The sequence below is a fragment of the Xyrauchen texanus genome, chromosome 6 (genome assembly GCF_025860055.1).
Source record: "Xyrauchen texanus isolate HMW12.3.18 chromosome 6, RBS_HiC_50CHRs, whole genome shotgun sequence".
NCBI classification, from domain to species: domain Eukaryota; kingdom Metazoa; phylum Chordata; class Actinopteri; order Cypriniformes; family Catostomidae; genus Xyrauchen; species Xyrauchen texanus.
In genome coordinates, this window is record NC_068281.1 from 32,945,040 (window position 1) to 32,972,657 (window position 27,618).

The 27,618-nt window shown below is 38.2% G+C and overlaps 3 protein-coding genes across 4 annotated transcripts; 1 reads left to right on the top strand and 2 right to left on the bottom strand.

Moving 5' to 3' along the window:
• Positions 1–36: 36 nt before the first annotated feature.
• glmna (glomulin, FKBP associated protein a) lies at positions 37–9,947 on the top strand. Its single transcript, XM_052129216.1, has 19 exons — positions 37–111; positions 525–600; positions 683–808; positions 901–1,014; positions 1,116–1,224; positions 3,363–3,612; positions 3,705–3,804; positions 3,955–4,136; positions 4,278–4,331; positions 4,500–4,530; positions 5,838–5,927; positions 6,010–6,051; positions 6,153–6,226; positions 7,541–7,625; positions 7,721–7,830; positions 7,918–7,981; positions 8,068–8,200; positions 9,388–9,464; positions 9,804–9,947. Exons 2-19 carry the CDS (start codon positions 562–564, stop codon positions 9,894–9,896), a joined length of 1,773 nt encoding a protein of 590 aa, XP_051985176.1. The 5' UTR covers positions 37–111; positions 525–561; the 3' UTR covers positions 9,897–9,947.
• LOC127645561 (cell division cycle 7-related protein kinase-like) lies at positions 9,901–20,357 on the bottom strand. 2 transcript variants are annotated; one of them, XM_052129218.1, is made up of 13 exons: positions 20,136–20,357; positions 19,849–19,948; positions 19,639–19,725; positions 19,395–19,530; positions 19,118–19,211; positions 18,891–19,033; positions 16,130–16,367; positions 15,298–15,393; positions 15,035–15,216; positions 14,868–14,950; positions 11,973–12,122; positions 11,741–11,874; positions 9,901–9,998 (listed from the first exon to the last, which is right to left on the bottom strand). In XM_052129218.1, the coding sequence occupies exons 2-13, from the start codon at positions 19,922–19,924 to the stop codon at positions 9,918–9,920; spliced, it is 1,500 nt and encodes a 499-aa protein (XP_051985178.1). In that variant the 5' UTR covers positions 19,925–19,948; positions 20,136–20,357; the 3' UTR covers positions 9,901–9,917. The 2 variants fall into 2 exon arrangements, with proteins under 2 accessions (XP_051985178.1, XP_051985177.1); XM_052129217.1 differs by lacking the exon at positions 9,901–9,998 and having other exon boundaries at positions 11,353–11,874.
• Positions 20,358–21,604: 1,247 nt separating this feature from the next.
• On the bottom strand, positions 21,605–27,275 carry cdcp2 (CUB domain containing protein 2). The gene is made up of 6 exons (XM_052129377.1): positions 27,209–27,275; positions 26,072–26,419; positions 23,895–24,236; positions 23,441–23,794; positions 23,121–23,299; positions 21,605–21,910 (listed from the first exon to the last, which is right to left on the bottom strand). The coding sequence occupies exons 1-6, from the start codon at positions 27,273–27,275 to the stop codon at positions 21,605–21,607; spliced, it is 1,596 nt and encodes a 531-aa protein (XP_051985337.1).
• Between the last annotated feature and the right edge of the window lie 343 nt (positions 27,276–27,618).

Here is a 27,618-nt window from a genome sequence, read left to right on the forward strand (position 1 = left end):
TCTCAAAACAAAAATACTTCCGCCTAAGTCACGTGACTACAGCAAGCCTCCAGTGACACATTTTATTCCGCCGCAGTTCTTAAACATGCGGCTCTGCTTCAAAATATAGCTGTAAGTAATTTAGTTTTCTTTTGTATTTTAGTCATCAAATGTATATTTTCTCAGACGAATAATTGAGAAGCTTTGTTTATAGAATTCTACGCGAAAGAATAATGTCTTGCTATAGAGCTGAAATTGTGCACGCATATAAAGAGAATTTAGCTATCTAGCTAATGGGTGTAGTTGTCAGCTTGACACTTATTCAAGCATTTATAAAGGCTGATTTTTGGAAGGCTAATTACTATTTATGAATGCACATAAGAATCCTTCTCTAGTCTTTGTTTCACCTGTGGGGTTTTTTGTATGATAATGGTCATAATTAGACCTGGAGGAGAGGTCTGACATGGTCTTGCTCTTCATAAAGATGACCATAAGCCTCCTAATGCACCAAATCATACATTTCATGTCATTGTTTGATTTGACAGAGAGCTGTGTTTAGAGAAGACGTTTCGGATCATCAGAATGGCTCTTGAACATCTCAGTGATGTAGTTCAGAGATGTGTAAGTGTCTAGATATAAGTTTGTGCTACCTTCACAATGTCTCGTCAACAGTAAGCTACATGTGGTCTCACTTTTTCTCCAGCAAGCAATAAAGGATGAAAGCTTCTCACCAGAGGACTACAACGTATTCCTCACTGCCGGAAGAACCTGCATAGAGCAAGGCGACAGTGCCCAAGTTCTCAGCATTCTTGTTGACGAAAAGAATAAGGTTAGATGGGCACCTTCTAGCTAATATTGTGATGTATGATGGTTGGTATCCAGGGCAAATTCAATTGGCTTTTTCCCTTTATTCCTTTCAAGAACATTGTGAGATGCATGGGCTGGAATCTGCTGGGTCCACTGGTGCAGATCCTCCTGAAGAAAGAAGACAAAAATCTTCCACACTGCCATGCCATCCTCTCATATCTGCTGGAGGTTTTTTATATTTTGGTTTAATTTGTTAACTGCTGTTTGATCATGACCATTGTTATGCTGATTTGCTTCTTTTAACTATGCCCTTTGCTGTTCTGTGACAGGTATGCAGTCCTAAAGAGCTGCTGGTAGGTTTGCTGGAGCAGGTGGAGGACACTGATTCTGGCTCCATTGCTGAGACTGTGACTCTTCTCCTCCAGCCTTTACAAACTGGTGAATGTCCCTCATCTCTATTATCACCTTATCATACGCCTGTGCTTCCAGTATAAAACAATATCAGCTGACTAGGAATGTGCAAAATGTGTATTTTCAAAATCTACTAGTTTGTGGGTTGTCTACATCCTCCACACACCTATCATATACATCTCTTAGGAATATACTGTATGGAAGATAAGTGCAGTTGTCAATAGGACAGAACTGACAGATATTCAACAAATAAATGGCTAACTAACTAAAGTGAATGCTTTGATGTCTGTAGTATTGGTGCTTAAAAGGGATGGAATTTATAGAGGTACGTTCTCCTAGAGAGTTTTAGTGTGCTGCTGACAGCTGCTAAAAACCCTGTTTGAATAGTTGCATCTCTAAATGTATTAATTTTAAAGGAATAGTTCACCCTCTTGCTATCCCAGATGTGTTGGACTTTCTTTCTTCTGCAGAACACAAATTGAGGTTTTTAGAAATGATCTCAGCTCTTTAGGTCCTGACAATACAAGTTAATGGGTGCCAACACTTTGATGCTCCAAAAAGCACATAAAGAAAACATAAAAGTAATCCACAAGATTCCAGTGGTTTAATCCATGTCTTATTAAGCGAACCAATCGGTTTTGGGTGAAAACAGAACAAAAGGTAACTCCTTTTTACTTTTATGCTGCCTTTATGTGCTTTTTTGAGCTTCAGTGTTTTGGACACCATTTACTTGCATTGTATGGACCAACAGAGTGGAGATCTTCTTCTAAAAATCATTATTTGTGTTCTGTAGAAGGAAGAAAGTCATACATATCTGGGATGTCATGAGGGTATGTAAATGAAGAGAGTTTTAATTGGACGAACTATCCCTTTATGGGTGTTTACACACTAGAATTTTGAGACATTGGCTGTCTCTCATTTGGAAGGATGTGTCCTCCGGAGGTCGCATTTGCCGGCCGCATACGTCATCCAGGCTGTCTCATTTCAGAAAGCGAGTAGGACACTTCAAATGCGACCTTCTTTCACACTGCAAGCGACATGCAGCAGCAAAACGTCCTCATCACATTCATTTTCAATGAGAGCTGGCAACTTACGGCAAAACGAGCGACGGCGACTGTTGGCGATCGGATGTGGGCATGTCCAGCGATGCAACAAAGTTGAGAAATGTTTAACTTTATGCAAATGGGGAGCGACAGCCAATACAAGAGAAGATGGTAGACCTCACGTGATCCTAATATTTAATAATAATATTAATTGTAAAGAAACAGTGCTGTTTAGACTATCCATACACACCACTAGTAACCTAACTGCCAGCCACTGGCGACAATGTAGCTGGCAATGTGAACACAACTGGTGTATCCTTCATGGGCACTCACAACCCACAATTTTCTTTTCTCTTTATATCATTATATCTCTCCTAAAATGTACCTCATACATTCCCTTCCAAAGAGACTTTGTTACCGTCTCACTCAAAGCGCTGGCGCTTGTTAAAGAGTGGCGTGCTGTCATAGCAACCATGTTACGTTACGTTTCCATTTGTTCTACGAAGGATGTCTCGTTTAAACGAGACTTGTTTAAAGGAGGACACTCAGTATACTGCAGCCTTCAAAGGACACGTCCTACCTAGCACGCAGCCTTCCAAATGAGACACAGATGTCAGAGAATACTCCAAGTCCAATTGGTGATGGTGTTTCGCAAGGGTTTAAATCAACGAATCATACATAGGGGCGGAGTCAGGAGTTTTTCAAAGGGGTGGCCAGACAGGGGGAGGCGATCAGTCTGTGGTGGTACATAAATGTTCTCACAGCATTTTTATATCATCGGACTGTGGGGTGGTGAGTGGATACATTGACACCCGGGACGGAGGGGTGTGGCGACCTTGGTGTGCGGTCATGTTAAGTTTGTACATTTGTACAGAGATGCTTTCACCTCTAAAAAAATTGTGAGCTAAATTGTGCCAAAAAATTCTTAAAACAGCAATTGCAAGTGGGGTTCGGTCTATGGTGGCCACGGCCACCTCTGGCCACCCCCTAGCTCCGCCTCTGATCATACCCTTGTTGATGAAGGCAATTTTTTACATATTGTAACTAGCTGAATCCACCTTCTTTTCTCTTTTTTTAACACGCATTTATCCTCTGAAAACCCCACTGTTCATGCCCTCTCAGTACTGCTGAGGATGGGCATAAAGAAGGCCTCATCTGTGGGCATGGCTCTCTCCACGCTGCTCAGCCAAGTGGCCAGACTGCCGGTGCCCGTCACTAAAGAGCAGGAAGAAGACGATGTTTTTGGCTTGTGCCGCTGCTGCACTGCTCTTCTAGAATTTGTAAAGCCCTTTGTTGAGGAGATCAAGGAGATTATCAAGGATAACAACAGGATATCAGAGGACAATGAGCTCCGAGTGGAACTTCTAAAGTTGTAGGTGCCTGTTTAATTCCGTCATTCAATTGAGGCTCACTTGAATCCATCATATGTCATTTAAAACAATCTGCTTACTGTCATCTCTTCAGCTGCATGAAGAGTTTAAGCGAGCCTCTACTGGGGGTGCATTTGAAAGATCCAGACACACTGGAGAAGTCCCCTCTCAGAGAATTCGCTACAGAGATTCTGGTATAATGTTGTATTTAGTGATGTTATTTTGGTTTAGTCATTGAGATGCTGACAAAGATTTTATTTGGGTTACTGTATTGATTCAGCACATAAATCAGTAGTGTAACCTTGACATACATTTGTCATGCATATTATGTACCATGTTTACAGATCATTTTATCAATTATTGGGGAGTCACTGCCAGAGTTGTTAAGTCGTAATATACTGAAGAAAAAGGAGGTACCAGGCTTTCTTGAAGAGGAGGTCAGATATCCAAAGGAGTCATTGGCCTGTATGTCCCACCTGCTTTTTGTGGATCATATCGCCATGGACATCTTTCCAGCTGTTTTCAGGTAAAGAGAAACGCTCTTCATCTTACTAACTGAATGTAGAATCAGTCCACAGATTTTATGTTGGTATTGAAGTGGAATTGCTCTAGTCTTTTTTTTTTTTTTTTTTTGCATGTAGTTATGTTTACCTGTGCTTTTTTCCAGCCCAGTTTTTGTTCTTCAGTGCAACATGGAATATATCGAACTGCTGTTAAGCAGGTATTTCTTATAGCCTCTTTACTACAAATCAATATTTGTATTGTAATTCCTGTAAATCATTATGCAAATCTAAGAAATTAACTTTGACAAGTGAATCTAAACTTGAATGTTTTATGGCGTATATGTTCCAATTCTCATGTTACTCTATATTTTTGTATTTATTTATAGAACTGAAGAATCACATCTGCTGAAAGGATTAGTAAGAATGTTAATTACAGCATTACCATTATACAGCCCCATTTCTGAAAAAGATTGGGCAGTATGAGATATTGTATTAAAAAAAGAAAAGGAGTGATTCGTAAATTATATTCACCCTGTGCTGTATTGATAGCGCTGCAAAAACACATTATTTGTTGGTTTACTTTGTGAATTGAATAATGTTTTGAAAACATACACTCATTTCAAATCAGATGACTGCAACATGCTCCAGAAACTTTGGGTCAGTCTAGTGTTTACAGCTGTGTAATAACACCATTTCTTCTAATAACACTCACTACACTTAAGTGTTTGAGCACTGAAGACATGTTTTAAAGTAATATTCCAGGTTCAAAACAAGTTAAGCTCAAGCAACAGCATTTATGGCTTAATGTTGATTACAACAAAAATGAATTTGGACTTTTCTTTGAAAAAAGCACAAATCTGGGTTCTAGTGAGGCACATACAATGGAAGTAAAAGGAGGCCAATATTTGAAGGTTAAAATACTCACTGTTTCAAACGTATAGCCACAATACAATAAACAATATGTGTGTTAACTTGATTTTAGTGTGATCAATTTGCTTAATAACCTTTTCTGTATAAAGTTCTAGCTGATATTACAACTTCTTTTCCATGACAATGTTATGTCAACAAACCCTAAAACGACTGTAAAAATGACAATTTAAACAACTTTACAGCTCAAATAATACATGAGTTTTAACAGAAGAATTAATGCAAGTGCTTTATAAACTGATAAGCTTCACATTTCTGTTTAAACCCTCAAAAAATTTGCCCCATTCACTTTCATTGCAAGTGCCTCAGTGGAACCTCGACCTTTGCTATTTTAAAGAAAATTAGGGACAAGTTGAAATTAATTTGTGTGGTAATCAACATTAAGCCACAAATGCTGTTGATTGAGCTTAACTTGTAATGTATCTGGAATATTCCTTTAAGTTTAGAAAGCAGATTTTTCCCCCATTCATCCATTATGCAGGTATATGCTGTATTTTGCAGTTAGGGTAACAAATTCTCAATTGGAGACAGGTCAGGACTGTCTAGCCCCCGCACTATCTGCTTACACAGCCATGCACTTGTAGCCATGCCGGGCATGTGGTTTGGCATTGTCAAAATGGCACAGGATGAATAGAATTTACTAATCACTTCTTTTTGTTTTTATTCACATTTTCCATACTGTCCCAAATTTTTGGAAATTGTATTAACATTATTGACATAGGCCATCTTAGGTTATACTTACTGATATATTAGACCTTATGTGGTACTATTACATTTCTTTAATTCCTCTGTCATAGGAATTGTATGAAAAAAGTCTTGTCAGAGTAGAAGATAACAGTCTACCAGTGGATCTTCTGGAACTAAAGACATTTTTCATTGTTCCACAAGTAAACATTTACAGTCGCATTATTCAATATTTATTATATTTGCATATTTGTTTAGGTTAACATGTTATTTTTTTCTCCTTAGAACATAGTGAAAGTTATGACATTGTGTCCAGAACAGACCTTGGTAAGTGAGTCCTTTTTTTGAAGAGGCAATATGTAATGTTAGATTGGCGATGATGAAATGTGTTTGTTACCATTGTGGACTTGTTTCTGCCCACACCACAGAGAACAAAAGGTCTGAAAGTGTTTCAGCTAAGTATTGACAAATTCAACACAGAGGCCAAATACAAGTTCTTCAGGTGAGTCCTTTTTCTGAGAAAACATGAAAAATTATTATTCTCTCATTTACTCAAGCTTGTGTCATCTCAAAGCCATTTCTTTCTTTCTTTGGAACACAACCAAAGATATTTTAATGGAGATATGGAGTGTTTGTCCATACAGTACAATGCAAGTGAATAGTGACCAAAACATAAGAGTTAAAGGCAGCATAAAAGTAATAATTTAGACTCCAGTGGTTTAATCCATGTCTTCTGAAGTGATCCAATCAGTTTTGGGTGAGAACAAACTGAAATATATCTCCTTTTTCACTATCAATCAAGACATCAGCTGTCTCCTTGGTGATCGGGATTTCAAGCTCGATTAGTGCCAACTAGTGCTCTGCGCATGCGTCAAGCACTCGGAAGTGTAATTGAACTTGAAATTGTGATTGTGCCAAGAGACTGTAATTCCATAATTTACAATGAAAATGGTGTTACATTTTGGTCTGTTCTCATCCAAAACTGATTGGATCACTTCAGAAGACATGGATTAAAATAAACCACATACGGATTATATGTTGATTTAATGTGCTTTTTGGAGCGTGTATGAACAAACAGACATCATCTTTCCATTAAAATATCTTTGTTAGTGTTCCATGGAAGAAAATCATATGAGTTTGAGCCGACATAAGGGTGAGTAAATGATGAGAGGATAATCATTTTTGGGTGAACTAATCCTTAAACTTGCTAAATGCATTGTTAAATGCAACACAAACATTAAGAAAATTACTGTCGCAGAACCATGGTACAGTAATTGTATCAGAATCATAATAATCATGTTCCATGTTATTTAAATGGTGATCAAAGGCACTTCCAAGAACATGTCCAAAAAACATGGTAGTAGCATGGTACTTTTTTGTTTGTGAAAAGATAGAAATAAGAACACATCGTCAGGAAGCACATAAACTCATATCTTAGCTGTTGATATGAGTGTTTTAAATTAGATTTCACAAGGAACAGATTCTTCCTTCGTATACAGTAGGTTTATTAAATGGCACGCTCTGTGGGGCAACTGTGGCTCAGGTGGTAGAGTGGGTTGCCCACTAATCGCAGGGTTAGTGGTTTGATTCCCGGCCCTCGTGACTCCACATGCTGAAGTGTCCTTGGGCAAGACACTGAACCCCAAGTTGGTCCCAGTGGCAGGCTAGCGCCTTGCATGGCAGCTCTGCCGTCATTGGTGTTTGAATGGGTGAATGAGTCAGTGTAAGCACTTGCAGCACTATAAAAAAAAAAAAAGTGTTTTGTAAGCACTTGCAGCACTATATAAGTGCAGACCATTTCCTATTTTTTTTTCAGAGGCATGTTGAAAACAAGTCACCATGCAGGGGTGGAGGGATATATAACCAAGAACATCAAAAATCAGATAGACTTTTCCCTGAAGGTATTGTGAGATAAATAATGATATATCTAATTTCTATTACTTCATATTGTACATTTTTAATTTGGATTTCCATTGTTTTTTGTTACATTTGTTAGCCAGGGAACGGTAATGAATGGTTTCTGGGTAAACATCTCCTGCCTCTGCTGCGGCTAGTGCTGTGCCTTTCTCAGGGTCCAGAAACAGACCTGCTGCAGAACCTAGACAGGTGAGAGCCTATTCACAAAGTCAACCATGAATCTACCTCCAAGTCTTTCTGTTACAACAGATGGATTGACAAAGTTGTATGAAATAGGATCATGGAATCGCTGAACCTCCTCCGTTACATGCTCATCAGAGATAAAGAATGGGAGAATGAGGTATGGTTGGGCCGCAGCCAATTCAAACCCACTTTAATAACATCCTGTAATCACAGTACATGAAATCCACTTTTTGGAATCCTCAGACAGGAATATGGACTGAGCTTTATAAGATTGAGGACAACTACCTGAGGCCTCTCCGTACTGGACTGAACATGTCCAAAGCCCATTATGAAGCAGAACTGAGGAGCACGAAAGAGAATAGGAGGAAATCTAAAGGTATTCGATTATACAAGGTCTGTCAGTATATTGTTTAAAAGGAATAGTTAACTCAGCTTAAATTCTCTCCTCATTTACTCACCCTCATGCCATCCCAGATGTGTGTGACTTTCTTTCTTCTGCAGAACACAAATTAAGATTTTTAGATGAATATTTCAGCTCTGTAGGTCCATTCATTGCAAGTGAATGGTGACCAAAATTTTGAAACTCCAAAGATCACATAAAAGCAGCATAAAAGTTATCCATAAGACTCAAGTAGTTAAATCCATGTCTTCAGAAGTGATATGAGAGGTGTGGGTGAGAAACAGATCAATATTTTAGTCCTCTTTTACGATAAATCTATATTCACAGAGCCCTGCTATTCACGTTCACCACAGTTCTGTTTTGGGAAGGAAGCCAAAAGAATAACATTATGGTAATGAGCTGTGACGCGGTTCGGCGGCAACCTATTGGAATATAGAAGTGCTCCGAACTAGCGAAGTCTAGAGAACATAACCGTGTAAACTTTGGTTCCCACCAAGCATTCGTTCCGAAGAGAAAATGGAGGAGAAACAAATTATTGCCGTGACGGGTTTCCCTGTAATATATGACCAAGACCACAGTTATTATTACAAATGTATTTTATTTTTTATAACAAACAACTATAATTTTAATTACTTACTGCCATCGATCGATTTCTTATTTTCACATTTTAAAGAGTTCATGAGTATATACGCTACTTGTGATAGGTCGGCAATAAGTAAATGGTCGACATGTCTGGATGTTTAAATTGCGGCCCCTTTAAATATAGTTCACAAAACAAAGCATTCTGAACAAACGTTGCCGCCTATTTCAACTACGTCAGAGCGTCCTTGAGCGTCGAAGGCAGGGCAGCCAGAGCGAATTTTGACGCTCTTGCCGCTTCTGGTGTGAACGTACAGTTATGGATTACGTTTAAACTGCCTTTATGTGCTTTTTGGAGCCTCAAACTTTTGGACCCTGTTGACTTGCAATGTATGGACCTACAGAGCTGAGATATTCTTCTAATAATCTTCATTTGTGTTCTGCTAAAGATACAGATCTGGGTTGGCATGAGGGTGAGTAAGTGATGAGATCATTTTCAGTTTTGGGTGTACTATCCCTTTAAGATATTTTTTATGTTGCAGATATTTCCTGTAGACTGCTGACCACTTTTTTGTGTTCAACAGACTCAAAAACTCCTGTCTGCTCCGTAAGTGTTGGCAATGAGGAGCTACAACACATGACACCAGAAATGCAGATACAGGTACATTATTTTGTGAAATAATGTGATTCAGTTCGGTTCAATAAAGCTTATGTAGCGTTTGCGTGATGTTATTATACCTGAACCTCAATTGATGCAATTCCATGATTTTCAACAAGGGGTCAGTGAAGATACTTGGTCAGAGGAGATGCTAAACAAAACATGTAGCATTTTCTTTCAAAAATGAACGATATTTTTACCTGAACATTTATCTAAATGATCTCTTAAGGATTATATAATTTAATAATGTTTCTGTTCTTAATGCAAGGTATAAAGAGTCTGGGTGAACCCTGATGTGCAATAATTCATTCTTAACCACACATGGCTTTGTTTCTATCTCAGGTTCTGCAGTCAGCCCTCTTCACATTTGACCTGATAGAGAGTGTCTTGGCTAGAATCGAGGAGATCATTGAAGCCAAAGACAGACCGTCATGAGGGAACTGGTGTCTGGCCTTGTTAGATTCTGTCAGCCATCAGCATCTTTTCTTTCAGTTGCCGCAGTAACCTCCTCTTAAAGAACCAGATCCCGTAGGGAACCTACAAATCAAAATGTAAAGGGTTTTCTTATACCAGCAGCACTAGGCTGGAAAACAAATCATAGACAGCATCTGATTAGCTTTACAAATATTATCCACATCTGTCTTTTACCCTGTCTACGTCGACACTATAGTAGCATATATCATTGTGATGTCAGTAAGAACGGTTCTACAATGTTACATTTTTAGGACTTTCTATGTTTGTACAATGCACTTATGTAGAAAATTCATTTCAGGCCATAGAAAATTTAGTTTGAGAGCCCTATAACATGCAAGTAAAACTTGTTGGATTATTATTTGCTAACAATGTTCAAATTTGTATGTATGTTGATCACAATAAAATAAAAAAACACAGTGAATTATGCAAAACCATTTGCATGAATTAACGCCATAAACTGATAGCTACATTTGATTGAAAACTGAATTTAAAGATGTTTGAACTGTTTTTACTCACATTTTTTTTTTATCTTTCCTGTGTATAAAATTGCCGCTCTCATTTTAGGGAAATATTTGATGGCAGTTTTATTTTCCCACAATTTTGCTACATGAAAGGATCCCCCAGTCTTTGAATAAATAACATTATTTTCCAAATGCAGTTTTTATTTCCCTGCAATTATCATTTTTCTTTCTTCAAATCATTAGAGGAATAAAGGTAAAAACAGCCTTGTGGTTTTCAAAAAACAAAAACAGCTTAGATAGTTTTGAGGAATATTTCACAAAACAATTATAACTAAATGTAGAATTAAATGTTAAAGTACATTTAATTCTTTCATCATTTACTCACCCTTAGTATGTCTGAAACTTGTATAACTTTATTACGCAGAACAAACAAAGATATTTTCATGGAGATGATGTCTGTTTGTCCATACAATGCAAGTGATTGATGACCAAATTTTTAAGATCCAAAAAGCACATAAAGGCATCATAAAAGTAATCCATATTGCTGCAGTGGTTTAATCCATGTCTTCAGAAGCAATGCAAATAGTTTCTGGTGAGAACAGACCAAAATATAGCTCCTTTTCACAACAAATCATGACATTGGTATTCTCCTTGGAGATCATGATTTTAAGCTCAATTACACTCCCTAGCACTCCGCGTATATCAAGCCAATCATATCGCTTCAGAAGACGGATTAAACCACTGGAGTTTTATGGATTACCTTTTTGCTGCCTTTATGTGCTTTTTGCAGCTTGAAAGTTTGGCCATTATTTATTTGCATTGTATGTACATATTCAAATCATATCTCCATTAAAATATCTTTGTTTGTGTTCCACAAAAGAAAATCATACAAGTTTGAGATGACAAGTGTAATGATGTGAATTATCATTTTTGGGTTTACTATTTAGTTTATTTTATTGAAAATTATTAAATGAAAGATACAATTCTTTGGAGGAAATAAAAACACTCATCAAGATAAACATTAAACAAATTACTTAATCTTTATTCTCAAAAGTGATAAGAAACCAAAAAATAAGACTAATAAATAAAATGCATTTGTGAAACGGTTTATATAATACTGCACAAAACTTAATCCATCATATCTTTGAAGAGCGGATGCTGCAGAGCCATAGAGGCCGTTATTCTTGTTGCTGGGTTTAAATCTAACAGTTTATCCAGGAGGTCATATATTTCATCAGACACTTTGTCCCAGCCCATCTCCTGCAGCTCTGCTGGGCTTTTCAGTGAGCCTGAGCCAGATCGGCTCATTCGTTTCTTATCAGGGCTGTCTACATCCTGTTTTACCTCTGCAGGGTGACGCGAGGCTTGAAACTCAGCAGGAAGTGACCCATCATCATATGATCGCAAACCTCTCAGGGTCTCACAGAGAATCCTAAGGTTCAGCCGAGGGAGCTCACGACTGCACACAATAGATTTACCTGCATTCAGACAGATCAAATTATATACAGATCGATGTACAACACAAAACATTTAATTCCTATTAATAATCAGGAAAAGCTTGCTGACAAGGACATACCAAACTTCTTAGCAGCCTCTATTGTTTCCTTAGATCCTCTGATGGTCATGATCTGAGTAAGAGCGTTCAGATCATCACTAGCTTTGAAGAATGGATACCTCCCACTGAGTAGTGACAGTAATATAACGCCTGCTGACCACATGTCAATAGCTGCAGAGAGATGTGTTTTATTAGTCAGAAAATCTCTAAAGCAGATCAACTTTGAAACATAACATCAATCTTGAGCCAGGCCTGAATATGAAATGTGCACCACACTAATTTTTGTTCTATTCCAAGTCTGATATAGGATATTCCTTAATATCGCCATCTTCAGAGCATTCTGTTGTCCAGTGCTCAGAATAGACCATTTCAAGGACAATTCGTCAGTTTAAGGAAGTGACATCTTTGTTCCTTGAACATTTCCTACTAGTTGTCAAACTCATTCAAAACAACAGCGGGAGGTGCTTCATTCAGAAGTGACTTTAACATGATTAACATTACTAACTTAAGCATGCTTGTCATAAAATGTCATTATTAAAATGTGGACCAGGTTGTTCAGTGGCTGGATGCTCCCTAGATGCCAGGAACTAATGGAAATAAAGTGTTTAGATCTTCGAAAAAGCAACCACAAATGGACGCATGAACCACTGCAGTGAAGTAAGATGGAAACGTGCAGTAATGAAACTGTAGCACACATCTCTGGTAGGTACAGAAAATATTTCAACTAATTGTAGGGTATATAGGTAGAGACAGTACATCACACCCATTAAAATGAATGAAGCTTCACAACTAATTTAATATTACATTTAGTCATTTAGCAGATGCTTTTATCCAAATTGACTTAAATTGTCCGCAGGGCATGCAGACAGCTTCATTGATTATAATAGGAGTGATCCAATATTCCCGATCTCTCCGCTGAGGAAATAATTGCAGCTGTAGATGCACGTAGATGCTCAGTATGTATAAGATGTATAAAATACTGAAACAAACGATTCAGACAGCAACAACAACAACTATTTAAGTGTTATTTGAAGAAAAACTTAATTTCAAGCTCAACTTGTGCTGTTGTTGGCTGTCATAACTCGAAAAGTAATTTTTTATCTACCAACTCAGTTGAGGCACTTTCAATCAAATATCATCTTGTTAAATATCGGCACTATACAGCCACATGTTTTTTAAATATCACATTACCCACCACGGATACATGATGTGTGTGAAAACACCGGAGACTGGAAATTAAAACGGGTGAATCATAAAACACTTCTGCGTTCAGGAAAAAGTTGGATTCCTTTGTTATTGTTTACATCCTTGAAATAGTCTATATGATGTATAAAGAAACAAAACGGCAAAGAGAGCATCTGTTTCGCAGGCGTCTGATTATAAATAAAGAACAGTGATTTAAAACGTATGCAAACATTTGCAATGCATCTTTTATTATCAAGAAATGTTGGAAATTTGAATAAATGTTTGTCATTAACAGTGTACATCTGCCTGGGTGCCATCAAGTTCACCTGACGTCTAACACACACACACACACACACAATAGAGTTGAAATGGAACGCAGCAATATAGATGAACAAACATTCAAATCACCCAAAAATGAAAATTTGCTGAATTTACTCACCCTCAGGCCATCCAAGATGTATCAGTTTCTTTCTTCATCAAAACAGAATCTTTCTGTGATGCGTGCTCATGGGAGACATTACGTAAGCTTGTTGGTAAGGTCAAGTGGAGGAGGCAGGAAGTGCGTCATTGTTTACAAGGAGCGCTGTACAAATGTTTCATTGTCTTCGCAGTAGATTTGTATAAGTTTATTGTTCAAAATGGTCATTTGGTGTGTCTCGCCTGAATACTTCAACATTCAGGATCCCCAAAGAAAATGCACAAGAAACAAACTTTTCATCGATTGCCTATACATGATCATGAGCGATTGAAGCTCTGGCTTATCGTGCTGAACCTGGATATCAAATGTTAAAGGGTGTGCAGTAAACTTTTTACCCCTGAGGATTTCAGATCATCGAAAGAAACAAAGGGTCGCTATCTGAATTCATCGGCTGTGCCTGTGCTGTTTTTTCAGGGAACTCAGGTATGTGTGAAAACATTGTCATGCCTCCCTTGGGCTCAGCACCTCCCTCAGCGCTCCGCTCCTCATCACCCGATTTCTAATTTGCTGCACCTGCACTCAATTCACTCGCTCATCACTGCCTGCATAAATAACTCACCTTCACACCAGTTCACGGTCAAGTCTCACACAAAGGACACTTGGTTTCACTAACTACAACTTGTGTGGCTTGAATTCCTGACAGTCATATTTCTGCTAAAGAAAAAGCACAAGTAGATAATGCAACAGCATTGCTCCGAAATAAAGGATGGTTATTTACTGCAGTAATGTTTTTTTGATTATTATTTGGAAATAATTTTTTATTTGTATTTTACATTGTTTTGAAAAGAGTGGCGCTTGGTCTGTGTAAGTTTCTCTTGTAAACAATGACATGCTTCCTGTCTCCTCCACGTGATGCGTGACCTTACCAACAAGCTTACATCATCCCTCTCATGAGCGCGCTTCACAGAGGTGTATGGAAGCGAACAATTGTAGTTAAAAAGCATTGTTTTATTTCTCAAAATAATCAATTGTTTGGGCTCAGAAGAACTTGTCGACTGGAGTCGTGTGGATTATTTTGATGCACACTAAATATGCATTTTGGCCAATTTCTGGTTGAAAAATGTTGTCAAAAAATTTAGTACATTCACTTGCATTGTAGGAGGAGGCCTAAAATGAAATCCTAAAAATCTTAAATTCTGTTTTGATGAAGAAAGAAACTCAGATACATCTTGGATGGCCTGAGGGGTGAGTAAATTATTAACAAATTTTCATTTTTGGGTGAACTATTCCTTCAATTGTGCAGGTAGCTTTACCTGTTCCCTGATTGGGGCACTTAGTCAGGACTTCAGGAGCCCTAAAGCCTGGAGTACCCGCTCTAGGAGCCACCTGCTGTTTCCTGTGGAAAAAAAGTTTAGTTCTTCATTAACCACTCTGTGAAATTCAAACAGCACAAAAATTCGACTTCATGAAAAATGTGTACCTGGACAGGCAGATGTTGCAGACACGGTCATTCATGAAGCAGCTGCAGCTGAGTGTCTGGCTGACAGCAGCAGGTTTGGGTTTCTGACCATTCAGTGGAGTTTTCACAGGGACTGAACGGCGTTTAAAAGAAACAATTTTGCGTGGAATTACGTCCTCTTTTGTCGGCTTTGAAAGCTGTCCCTGAAATGCAAGTTGTCAGGTGAAGCGCTAATAGTTATTAAAAAGGTATCAGATGCAGCGAAGGAGAAAGAAGATGCTAACCTCAACATTGTCAGTGCCGATTTTATGTGAGTTTGTGCTGTTCAAGTTCCTCTCCCCAAATACAGACCTTGGTGCCTTATCAAGAACCAAGAGTTCCTTGAAAAGGAAGGGAATTTTATTTTGACAAAAGCATGCTAGCTAAAATAAAACAATCTGAGCATGAAAGTGGTGAAGTGTGGTTAAAGTGTAAACTTGGAAGGGTCACCCACTCATAACCACCACAATCAAATTAAAGCCCAAAGCATTCTTTGGTCAGACGCGAATGCTAGGTGTCTGTGTACAGGACATGTGAGGCAAATTACATCATCAGCAGAGTGCTCGAGCACTGAACGTGTACGGCTCGTTCTTTCTAACCAATCATACTCTGAAAGCGCAGTCTGCGCTTGTGCCTGGAATTAATTGCAATAATTTGTTGGTCCACAAGGTGGCAACACTCAAAGTTGAGCTACTGTTGTCACGAAGAAGCGATAGAAGTTCACTGCTAAACATCGTGAGACAAAGGCGCAAACAACAACAGTGGATGTTCACGTCAAGAGCACGAGTGTGGTGGTTTGGAGATCCCTGCATTTGTAGAACTCGAGTCTGAAGGAATATAAAGACATCTTTATAGGTCTAAACTCCGGCAAAGAAATAGTCCAGTATCTCATAGAAATCGTAGCGCATACACCAACCACCTGTGTAAGCATGCATAGTCAAATGGAGTATACTTTGAAAGGCTCTGCGTTCGACTGTATGCAGATTCTAAGCATTCGCATCAAAACCGATGTATACTTTGGGGCTTAACAAACACTTAATTCACCCAGAAATAAAAATAAGTGACCAGAGCAAACACCTTGGTGTGTTTAATGCATGAGGGTGGGCAGGATCTTTTAGCTGGTGCTTTAGTGCTGGAATGGACGGAAGGGTTTCTGGTGTTGGGTGGTAAAGGCAATAGTTTCTGTTTCCCATGTGCGTCCTCAACCCTTCCTGAAGACCCACCACCTTTATGAGCCTTTGACTTCACAACCTTTAGTAGTTCTATCTGAGTGTCAGTGGTGCCCTGTGCCAGACCAAAATCAACAAGAGCATACCTGTGGAAAGAGAGAGATGACGCGCTCTGATTTTCTTGATTCTGACTAGTCCTAACAACTGTTTTACTATTAGCCATGCTAGATTCATGCCTCTAGTATAACTCTGCAATATCCTTCTCACATAATAAAATATTACATGAATCCTCCATGTCCATTTATTTGGTAAAGTAACAGTAAAGTAATTAGCAGAATAACAAACAGGCAGTCAATCATTATTGCAAAATAGAACCAGATGAGACTATTTTGCAACAATGATTGGTGATTATTCCATGATAATAAAACCTATGTGCATTAAATTTACATTAAGGCTGATTTATATAAATGTAATAGCATGCCATGTTGACACAGACCACAACAGTTGAGATTGGTCAAAAAAAGATATCTGAGGTAGTCGCATTTTCTCCAAGATTACTTCTATGCATCATATCACATTGTATTTGGACAAGGAACTTTGTACTCGGGAGAATTGTTTTAATCGGGAACAGCTGCTGTTTTAATATTTACGTTCAATGGATTTACAAGTGAAACATGACAAAGACACTGTGGCAGGGCGGGGACGCAATTCTGCACACCAGGCCATGGCTGATTAGGGGCCGGGTGTGCGGAATCACGACCCAGCACCACCCTACCTTCGGCACATCTGTTTACAACTTATGAACTTTGTGCTACATTTAGAATGTGCACCACACAATATTAGTTATATTCTAATTGAGAATTTTTAGATCTGTACAATGTTCTGACCGTATGTTTGATAGTATGGTGCACAGTAAATAATTATATTTCATATGCTATGAAAACAGAACACTTCTAATTTGTATGCATTTCAAAAAGGATCTGTTCAGAGTTTAATATATTGCCTATACAGTGCAGTGAATAAGCATTTGTCCCCATCCTGATTTCTTCTGTTTTTGTGCATGTCTCATACTAAAGTAAAGTTACCCTGAGTAAACCCAAAATACAGTTTTTAAATGATAGTTATTTACTGAAGCAAAAAAAGTTATCCAATACCAACTGGGCCTGTGTGACAATTATTTCCCCTTAGTTTCTAAATCTACAATAACACATTAATAATTGTGTTGAGCTGGTCTAGACAGACCCAGGCCTGATAACTGCCATCCCTGTTCAATCAAATCAACACCTAAATAGAACTTTTTCAGCAGCATGAAGTTGGTTAAAAGGTCTCACCCAGTAGCACACTATCCCAAAGAAATTCTAGAAATGAGAAGGAAAAAGGGGATTGAAATACATAAGTCTGGAAAGGGTTGCAAAGCTATTTCAAAGGTTCTGGGACTCCAAAGAACCACAGTGAGAGCCATTATCTCCAAATGGAGAAAACTTGGCACAGTAGGGAACCTTCTCAGAAGTGGCCGACCTTCCAAAATTCCTCCAAGGGTACAGCAACGACTCATCCAGGAAGTCACAGAAAAAGCCAAGGACAAAATCCAAGGAACTGCAGACCTCTCTCGCATCAATAAATGTCACGGTTCATGACTCCACTATCAGAAAGACACTGGCCAAAAATGGCATCCATTGAAGAGGTGAAATCCACTGCTAACACAGAAGAACATGAAGGCTCATCTGAATTTTGCCAAAACACACCTTGGTGATCCTAAAACATTTTGGGAGAATGTTCTGTGAATGGATAAGTCGAAAGTGGAACTGTTTGGAAGACAGGGGTCCCATTTCATCTGCCGTAAATCAAGCACAGAATTCCACAAAAAGAACATCATACCTACGGTCAACATGGTATACCTACATGGTAGTGTGATGGTGTGGGGATGCTTTGCTGCTTCAGGGCCAGGGCGACTTGCAATAATTGAGGGAAACATGAATTCTGCTCTCTACCAGAAAATCTTATAGGAGAACGTCTGCTCATCAGGCCTTGTGTTGAAGCTCAAGCACAACAGGATTATGCAGCAAGACAATAATCCAAAGCACTGGAGTAAGTCCACCTCTGAATGGCTCAAAAGAAGCTAAATTAAAGTTTTGGAGTGGCTTAGACAAAGTCCTTACTTGAACCCGATTGAGATGCTGTAGCAGGACGTTAAACAGGCAGTTCATGCTCAAACCCTCCAATGTGGCTGAATTAAAGCAGTTCTGCAAAGAGGTGTCGGCCAAAATTCCACCACAGCATTGAAAAAGGCTGATCTCCAGTTATTGGATGTGTTTAAATTGCAGTTGTTGCACAACCAGCTATTCAATTTAAGGGGGCAAATACTTTCTCACAGCACTGTATCCATTGTAAAGCAACACCCATTTTGTGTTGGTCAAGCAAGTAGTTATCCTGTACGGAGCATCAAATGTATGCCAAAACACGACACAGACACACCAACGCAGAACTATAAATGCAAACTACCATGTTGGGCACTACGTTGTGTCTACGACATAGGTTTGGTGCAGAAATACAATCTGCCTTCACAGCATTATACAAAAATATAACTATAAATAGTACACTACTAATCAAGTTTGATGGTGATTTTACTAGAAGCACAGCAACATGAATAAAATATCAGTTACACATACTCTCTCCTCTGTTGATTGAACAGGAAGTTGTTTGGTTTGATGTCTCGGTGGATGATGCCAAACTTGTGAATATGCCTCAGTGCTTTGAGCAAGTGGTAGATGTAATGCCTCACTTCTTCGAAACTCAAGGAGCCAACAATGTCCTAGAGGGAATGAAGACTTGTGTTATTGTATTCTATTCATGATTAATCATCTAGGCAGAAAGCAAAGGTATTGCAGTTTCTTACCACAAAGGTTTGATGCTCCATGTATGGCATAACAATGACCACGTGATGCTCTTTTCTGAAGCAGTATGTGACCCCCATCACATTCTCTGTCCCACTGGGGAGGATGAGACAAGGGATATGTTCAAATTAAAATCTCAAATGACAAACTTTTCATGAAAAAATATCTTGTAAAACATAAGATTATTTCTGTAATTTATAAAAGAGGATGGATTATGGTTCAAGGTCTACACTGAATAGGGAGAGCCAGTAGAGAGGAGGTAAGGAGGAGATCACTGACCCAGCAACTGTCAGGCACTGAAGTTCAGCAGCTATACGCATTGGGTGACTGGTGGGGATCAGATGTTTCAATGCAAACATCTTTCTTGAACCATCAGTCATCTGCGCCTCAGCCAGATACACTGAGCTGAAAGTGCCTGTTATAACACAATTTATTCTGTTCAAGTCAATCAACAAAAGGAAATAAAACGCAAGTATTTTCCACAAAGGACCATTCATCATGCAATCGTAATGCAATGACAAACCTTCTCCAATTTTGTCTATGACACGAAAAATTCGAGACAGCTGTGGCACAACTTCATAGAGATATTCAATGTCCACCTCGACATCCCCTGAACAAAACAGAATCACATTAACTTCAATTGTGGCAAACGTCTTAATCATTACAATACTTAAAAACACTTGATTTGAAACTTTCTCCCATTTACACCGAAGACTTTTAAAGTTTTACTCACTGGGTATTTTACGTCTGCTCTTGTCCTTCTCAACATTTTGATGACTGCTTCTCTGGACAGGCGGTGCTATTTCCATTTAATCCCACAATAGTCCACAGATCTGAAAAACCGAGTAAACACACTCGATGATATTGGATACAATTTATATTCTCAAATATTTTAAGTAGTATAAGACTGGTTTACGTGTCTTCAAAGATTAACAAATATAAAGTTATAATATTCCATCCAAAAGTAGTTTAAAATCCATTTTAACCTCCGACTTTACAGCGGTAAATAAAATACCTCACCTGTTTTTGTTTTGTTTGTTGTTTTCAACGAGTTTTTTAGTCAGAGTAGAAGAGAAAACAAATTAAGCACTCCTTCTGATAAACTACAGTTTGCGTGAACAGTTCATAAATTACAGTTCGGGGTTTACTTTTAACGACTCATCTTGTCTTTATCGTAATCAATCACATTTAAGTTTATGAGAAAACGCACATTTTCTTTCCTTGTTTGTGAGTTGTCTCCGCGCTAAAACCGAGACAAAGATCACGTGACTACTTTTGAGGCATCCAACCAAATGCAGTCTTTTAGAATATATATAATATATATATATATATAACTCATGATGATATTATATTTTATATTATATATATATATATAGTTTATTATATTAACATATACTAGTGAATATGTCCACCAAAATATGTAAATAATAATAAACTAAATAAACAAATACAATTAATAAAAATAAAATATCATCATGAGTTAATTATTTTTTTTATAATTAAAGTGTTTAATAATGAAGTAATACTAATTTCTATTACCTAATTATTATTTTTTTAAATATTTATTATTTTTACATTTATTTATTCTGTTGTTGTCGTGTTATTTTCACATCGCATTTTTTTTCGTGGCAAGTAACTTGTCAGACTTTTATTATGAATAATAAAATGGAACCTCATACAGTCACAAACTCTTCCGGTATGTTGCAGAATTCAAATTTTGGTGTCGTACAACTCTTTAAAATGAACAGAAAGTACAATGTAGTAAGCTGAAAAAGAACTTTAATTAAAGATGGTGTAAATCTATCCAGTATTGCACTCATCAGTTAGTTTTATAATCATGGATAAATATGTTGTTCGAGTATCTAAGGCAGTGAAGCAAAAACTAAAACAAGAGAAGACTTACAAACAAGCAACATTAGAGTCCCTCCTACGGGAAAGTCTTTAATAGATGTGCTCTTTACATCGATCTTCCCCATGTTTGATACTGTTCATGTAAAATGCTGTATTTGTTCCAGAGAGTTGTCGTGATTGAAGACAATGGAAGGTACAAGTCGATCTCTGAACTGACTGGCCAACCTAAATTAAACACGATAGAAGCTTTGAGAGAGCTAGACAAGAAAGTTCCTTCCAAAGAAGTGCTGAAGACTACCAGAATTGTTAAAGATCTTACCAATTCTGGTAGTCTTCAGCACTTCTTTAGAAGGAACTTTCTTGTCTAGCTCTCTCAAGGCTACTTTCAATTATTCTTTAGGTTGGCCAGTCAGTCATCTCACTTGTTCTTTGCTCATTGCATCCCCCTGTTTTACATACATTATTTTAATTAATGTTTCAGGACACACTGCCAACAACCTCTGCAAACGCTGTGAAGATCCTGAAATCAAGTCACTTGCAGGGACAACTTGCAATGTTTGTTTCCATTGATGACTACATATTAAAAACTGTACAAAAATAGAGATGTATCGAGGAAAGTTATTTATCCAATGGCATGCTTATAGGAGCACCAACCACACAATAGCAATTAACATGAGGATGACAGCCAGAACGCAGATGCTGAAGAAGATGATATCACTGGTCTCATGAGGTTCACTTTCTTCATCCTCAGTCTTGCTGCTTGCTTGCTCTGCGAGACGGGCCAGTTCATTGAGTCTATTCCGCTCCTCCGCTGAAATGATGTTGACCATGGCCACCTTCCTCTGAGCGTCACACTGCACCTCGTATTCCTGAATATTCTGCTGCTTTCCATCAGAGAAGTCAATATAGAGCGAGTTCACTAGCATGGTGATGTTTTGACGTTTCTGCAGAGGATCACATTGGATAGATATTTGTAAAGACTCAAAACATCAACGGGACTATTTTAATCCCATTTTATCTCAGTACATGAACAAAACCATATTTAAACCATATTTAAATTTCACCCAAAAATGAAAATACTCTCATCATTTACTCACCGTCACCACATGCCATGCCATAATATTGATCCTTTTCTCACCCACACCTATCATGTGTATGAATTTCCTCTGCAGAACAACATTTTTAGAAGAATATTTCAGCTCTGTAGGTCCATACAATGCAAGTGAATGATGACCAGAACTTTGAAGCTCAAAAAGCACATAAATGCTGCATAAAAGTTATTAATACGATTCCAGTGATTAAATCCATGTCTTTAGAAGAGATATGATAAGTGTGGGTGAGAAACATTGATATTTAAGTATTTTTTTTAATACTATAAATCTACACTTTACCTTTCACTTCTTTTGTTTTTGGCATTTTGCACCTTTCGTGCACATCGCCACCTTCTGGTTCTGGCTGGTCAAAGGTGGAGATTTATAGTAAAAAAGGACATAATATTGATCCTTTTCTCACCCACACCTATCATATCTCTTTTTTAGATACTCACTAAGCACATTATTAGAAACACTATAGTTTAATAAAGTTCCCGACGTGGTCTTCTGCTTTTGAAGCCAATCCTCAAGGTTCAACGTGAAATGCTATTCTGTTCACAAAAATCGTACAGAGTGGTTATCTGAGTTACTGTAGCCTTTCTGTCAGCTCGAACCAGTCTGGCCATTCTCCGTTGACCTCTCTCATCACATCTTTTCCCATTCTGATGGTTGATGTGAACATTAACTCCAGACCCATATCTGCATGATTTTATGCGTTGGACTGCTGCCACACGACTGTAGGTGTACAGGTGTTCATAATAAAATGCTCAGTGAGTGTATGGACCTACAGAGCTGAGATATTCTTCTAAAAACCTTCATATGTGTTCTGCAGAAGAAAGTCATACACATTGAGATGACATGAGGGTGAGCAAATGATGAGAGATTGCCCCTCTAGTTTTTCCTAGAATGCCCTCGCCCATTCGGACAGCAAAACGACCAAGGGGGAACTGTCAGATGGAATGAGAACCTATTGCCCAACCTAAAAGTAGAAGTGCCCCTCCAAAGATCATACCCTAGGTCCCCTGCAAATTATTTTTTTATTTTGCCTTTAAATGTAAAATACCTGTCCAGCAGTTCCACAATTTACAAAGCGAGCAAGAATTTTGTAGGATGTTTCAGTCAGCTGGGCAGAACAGGATGGATTCCCCAGATAAATGTTCTCACGGTCCAGCTGAGTTAAAGCTTGTCTGGAGATCTGAATTTGAAACTCAGTTCTGGTGCAGCTCACATTGACTGGCACCACTGTTACACACAAAGACAACAACAAAACAACTGCTTTTATTTAATATTGTGTCACTTTCAAATGAGTACAGTGAAACAATCCACATAATTTTAATTCTCATTTTGAAGGATGAATTCAAACTATGCTGTGTGAGCACTCACCTCCTATATATGAGGCTGTGAATCCCTTAAAGGCAAAGTTTCGATCAGTGTTAAGCACAATCAACAGTTTATTTCCCTTGGAGGTCAAAGATGGGGGGTGCTCACTGCCACACCATTGTCCCAACAGAGTATCTGCCTCACTGTCCCCATCATACACAGCCACAGAGTCATAATCGCACATGTCGGTCAGGCTGTTCCGATCCTCGAGTTCTAGAAAGGGGAAAAATAACTTAATCCTGTAGCCGGCTTCAAGAGTAAGAGTCCAGTGGCAGTTGATGTTGTTGGGGTAGATGTCTGGGTAGTGAGGGCTAGTGAAGTTTCCGCCGATAGTTTTAAGAATTTGTTGGCACTCTCCTTTCAAAACAGCAACAACAAAAAGGATTTAAAAAAAAAGGTATTTAAACTTCAAGATTGTATTAAAGTGTAGATTTTGTCTGACAACTGCATGTCTCACCTGAATAGTAATAGGCTTTAAAACCTCTCCCCCCAATGTTAAAATCAGACTTGAAGACCACCAGCAGTTGGTTTGATGTGGTGATGGTGTTGGGAGGTTTCTCACTACCGCAGTAGTTGCCCAGGTGACGATGTTTAACAGTTGGGCCATCAAAAACAGCCACATAGTCAAAGTTGCACCCCTCGTTGTTTTCCAACTGAAAGTCGAGAAACACTAGGCTCACAACACTCTGATTAGACACATGTACAGTCCAGGAACAGTCAGCATTGTTGCTGTACTCTAGTGGATAACCTGGGCTTGAAATAACCCCAGAAAGACCAGTCAAAACACCACCACATGTATCTGAGTAAGAGAGAGTTACAAGTTTACCTTGTATGTTGGAGTAGAAAGCTACATTGTGATGTATTTGTTGATTTAAAGGAATGATCTGAGTTCAATAAAAGTTCAATTTGATTGACAGCATTTCTGTCTTGTATTGATTATGTTTATTACCATGTTTATATAAAAATGAAGCAAAAAATCTTAGTTATTGTGGCACTTTCAATAGCGAATGGGGCCAGTCCATAAATAATAAAATGCACACTGTTTCAAAAGTTTATAGACACAAGATGTGAACATTATAGTTGTTAATAGGGTTTTAGTGTCATAAAACTGATTACTAATTTCATCTGTGTAAAGTTATAGCCAATATTACAACTTAATTGTCATGATGGTATAATGCTGGTAAACCCCTGTATTCTGGTAAACGCTGTAACACCTGTAAATCCTTGATTTTATCACTCTAAAATCATGTTAAGATGTATAATGTTTACATCTTGTGCTATACTAAGTGTGTATTTTAACGTTTATGGACTGGCCCCATTCAATCACTTCCACTGTAAATGCCTTACTTTAATTGTGATTTTTGATTAAATAATTTTTTTTTAATAAATAATTTAGGAATGATACAAAACTATATTTGGTGAATCAACTTTGTGCCACAAATGCATTTGGTTGAGCTTAACTTGTACTGAACCTGGAACATTCTCTATTGACACCACCTGTGGCATGCAGATGAAACAAAAAATTTGTTTAAATAACGCACTTACAATAGCTAACATTCTGTAGGGTTTAAAAGCAAAAATGTGAAACTTGTATATTTAAAAAAAAATACTTATATTCATACAAAATATGCATTATTTACGTAGTAAAGTTCTCTAAATAAATGTTTGCGGTGTGGTAACAGTTCTAGGTGAAAATGTACTACGTATACTATAAATATGCACCGATCAACCACAACATTAAAACCACCTGCCTAATAGGTCCCCCTAGTGCCGCCAAAACAGAGCCAACCCGCATCTCAGAATAGCATTCTCACCACAATTGTACAGAGCGGTTATCTGAGTTACAGTAGACTTTGTCAGTTCGAACTAGTCTTGCCATTCTCTGTTATCCTCTCTCATCAACAAGTCATTTCTTGTCTGCAGAACTGCCACGTACTGGATTTATTTATTTATTGGCACCATTCGGAGTAAATTCTAGAGACTGTTGTGCGTGAAAATCCCAGGAGATCATCAGTTACAGAAATACTCCAACCAGTCTGTCTAGCACCAACAATAAAGTCATGGTTGAAATTACTGAGATCACATTTATTCCCCATTCTGATGTGAACATTAACTGAAGCTCCTGACCCGTATATTGATTTGTATGATTTTGTGCACTGCTGCCACATGATTGGCTGATTAGATAATCGCATGTATAATTACTGTAGGTGTCCAGGTGTCCTAATAAAGTGTTCGGTGAATGTAGACTGGTTTTACAAGGTAAATGACAGGAGCTGCATATAGCACAGACAAGGTTAGTAAAGCAATTTTATTCCTACTCGAGTGTCATCATAAATTATGTTTTATGTAGCAATACTTTCGAAGCAGTGTGTATTTCAACATTTATCCTGGTGCACTGCCTTGCCCCATAGATTTCAATTGTGAGTGCAATAATGCACACATGATTTTTCTGAGGACGAGTCAAAAGTATTGTCAATGGTAATCGACAGCCTGCAACAGATTCTGTCAATACAATTTAGCTTTCATTGAACATGGAACATTCCTTTAAATTCAGATGTAAACCGTATAGCACAATAAAATATTTTTCATTTCCAATGCAGAGACCATATATCAATCATATATGGCACCCCTCACCTTTCCTGTAGCCCACAGAGAAGCCCTTGTGTGCAACATGCCGGTCCGAATGGAAAATGATGGACATGACGTTCCAGGAGGAGCTGAACTGAGGAGGAGACACATTGCCACAGAATTTCCCCAGGAGGTTTCCCTCTTCCTCTGAGATGCCATTATAAATTTTTATGTAGTCATAAGCACAGTCTGTGTGATATTCCAGCTCAAAGTGATGGAAGGTCAACAGAACTGATGAGCCCTCTGACACCACTATCAGCCAGGTGCATTCTGTATTATAAGGATACAGGCCTGGAAAATTAGGACTTGACATGTTGCCACTGCTGGCAGAGAGGATTCCTCCACATTTAACACCTAAACAAAAATTCAATATGCATATTTATTACATTTAATTAAAGATCTCTTTGAAAAGCACTATTCTTTGTAAAGTGCTTTGAAGCAAAGTTTTGTGATGAGCGAATCCACTTATAAATGCATTCAATATTGACTATGGAATAGGCAGTGGCAGTACCACGGTACTTTTACCAATATAGTACCGTGGTACTTTTCTGCATTGGGTGTCATTTGTGATTTCCTGATTCTATCAGACAAGGAGAAACAGGCACAAACACACACACACACACACACACACACACACACACACACACACACACACACACACACACACACACACACACACACACATGTTGTGTTTCCATGTTTTATGGGGACTTTCCATAGACATAATGGTTTTTATACTGTACAAACTTTATATTCTATCCCCTAAACCTAACCCTACCCCTAAACCTAACCCTCACAGAAAACATTCTGCATTTTTACATTTTCAAAAACATAATTTAGTATGATTTATAAGCTGTTTTCCTCATGGGGACCGACAAAATGTCCCCACAAGGTCAAAAATTTCGGGTTTTACTATCCTTATGGGGACATTTGGTCCCCACAAAGTGATAAATACACGCTCACACACACACACACACACACACACACACACACACACACACACACACACACACACACACACACACACACACAAATTTAAATATACTGGAATTAAAAAGCTGCTGTAAAGGATCTGAGGTGTTTACAATGTTACAACATTAATAAGGTGTGCACTTTCACCCATGAGATAGGAAGCAGTCCTACCTTTCTTGGAGATGACCTTCCCAGCAATGAACAGAACATGAATGAAAACAATCATCCTTAAAACCATGTTTCCTATAGTTTGCAGTATTTAAGTTCTTTTGAACATATTGTTTTGCAGAGGGTTCAGAGAGCAGAAGCAATATGAAAGCTCTGAAAGAATGTTCTTCATTCTGCGGCCACTATGGAGCAATTGGATAGGTGGGCTACTCTTTTGGTCCTCATCTAAATTTTAATGAGGACTATCAAATGCACACAGGTGGCTTGTCAAGACACTGTTTGGAGAGAAAGGCATGAAAAGTTAATGAGCATATCATGATGCACATGAAACAACCGGTGTGTTTTGAGTCAATAAGAGGAAGACACATGGATGACTACATGTATTACAAGCAGTCTGAATGTTGACAGTTTCA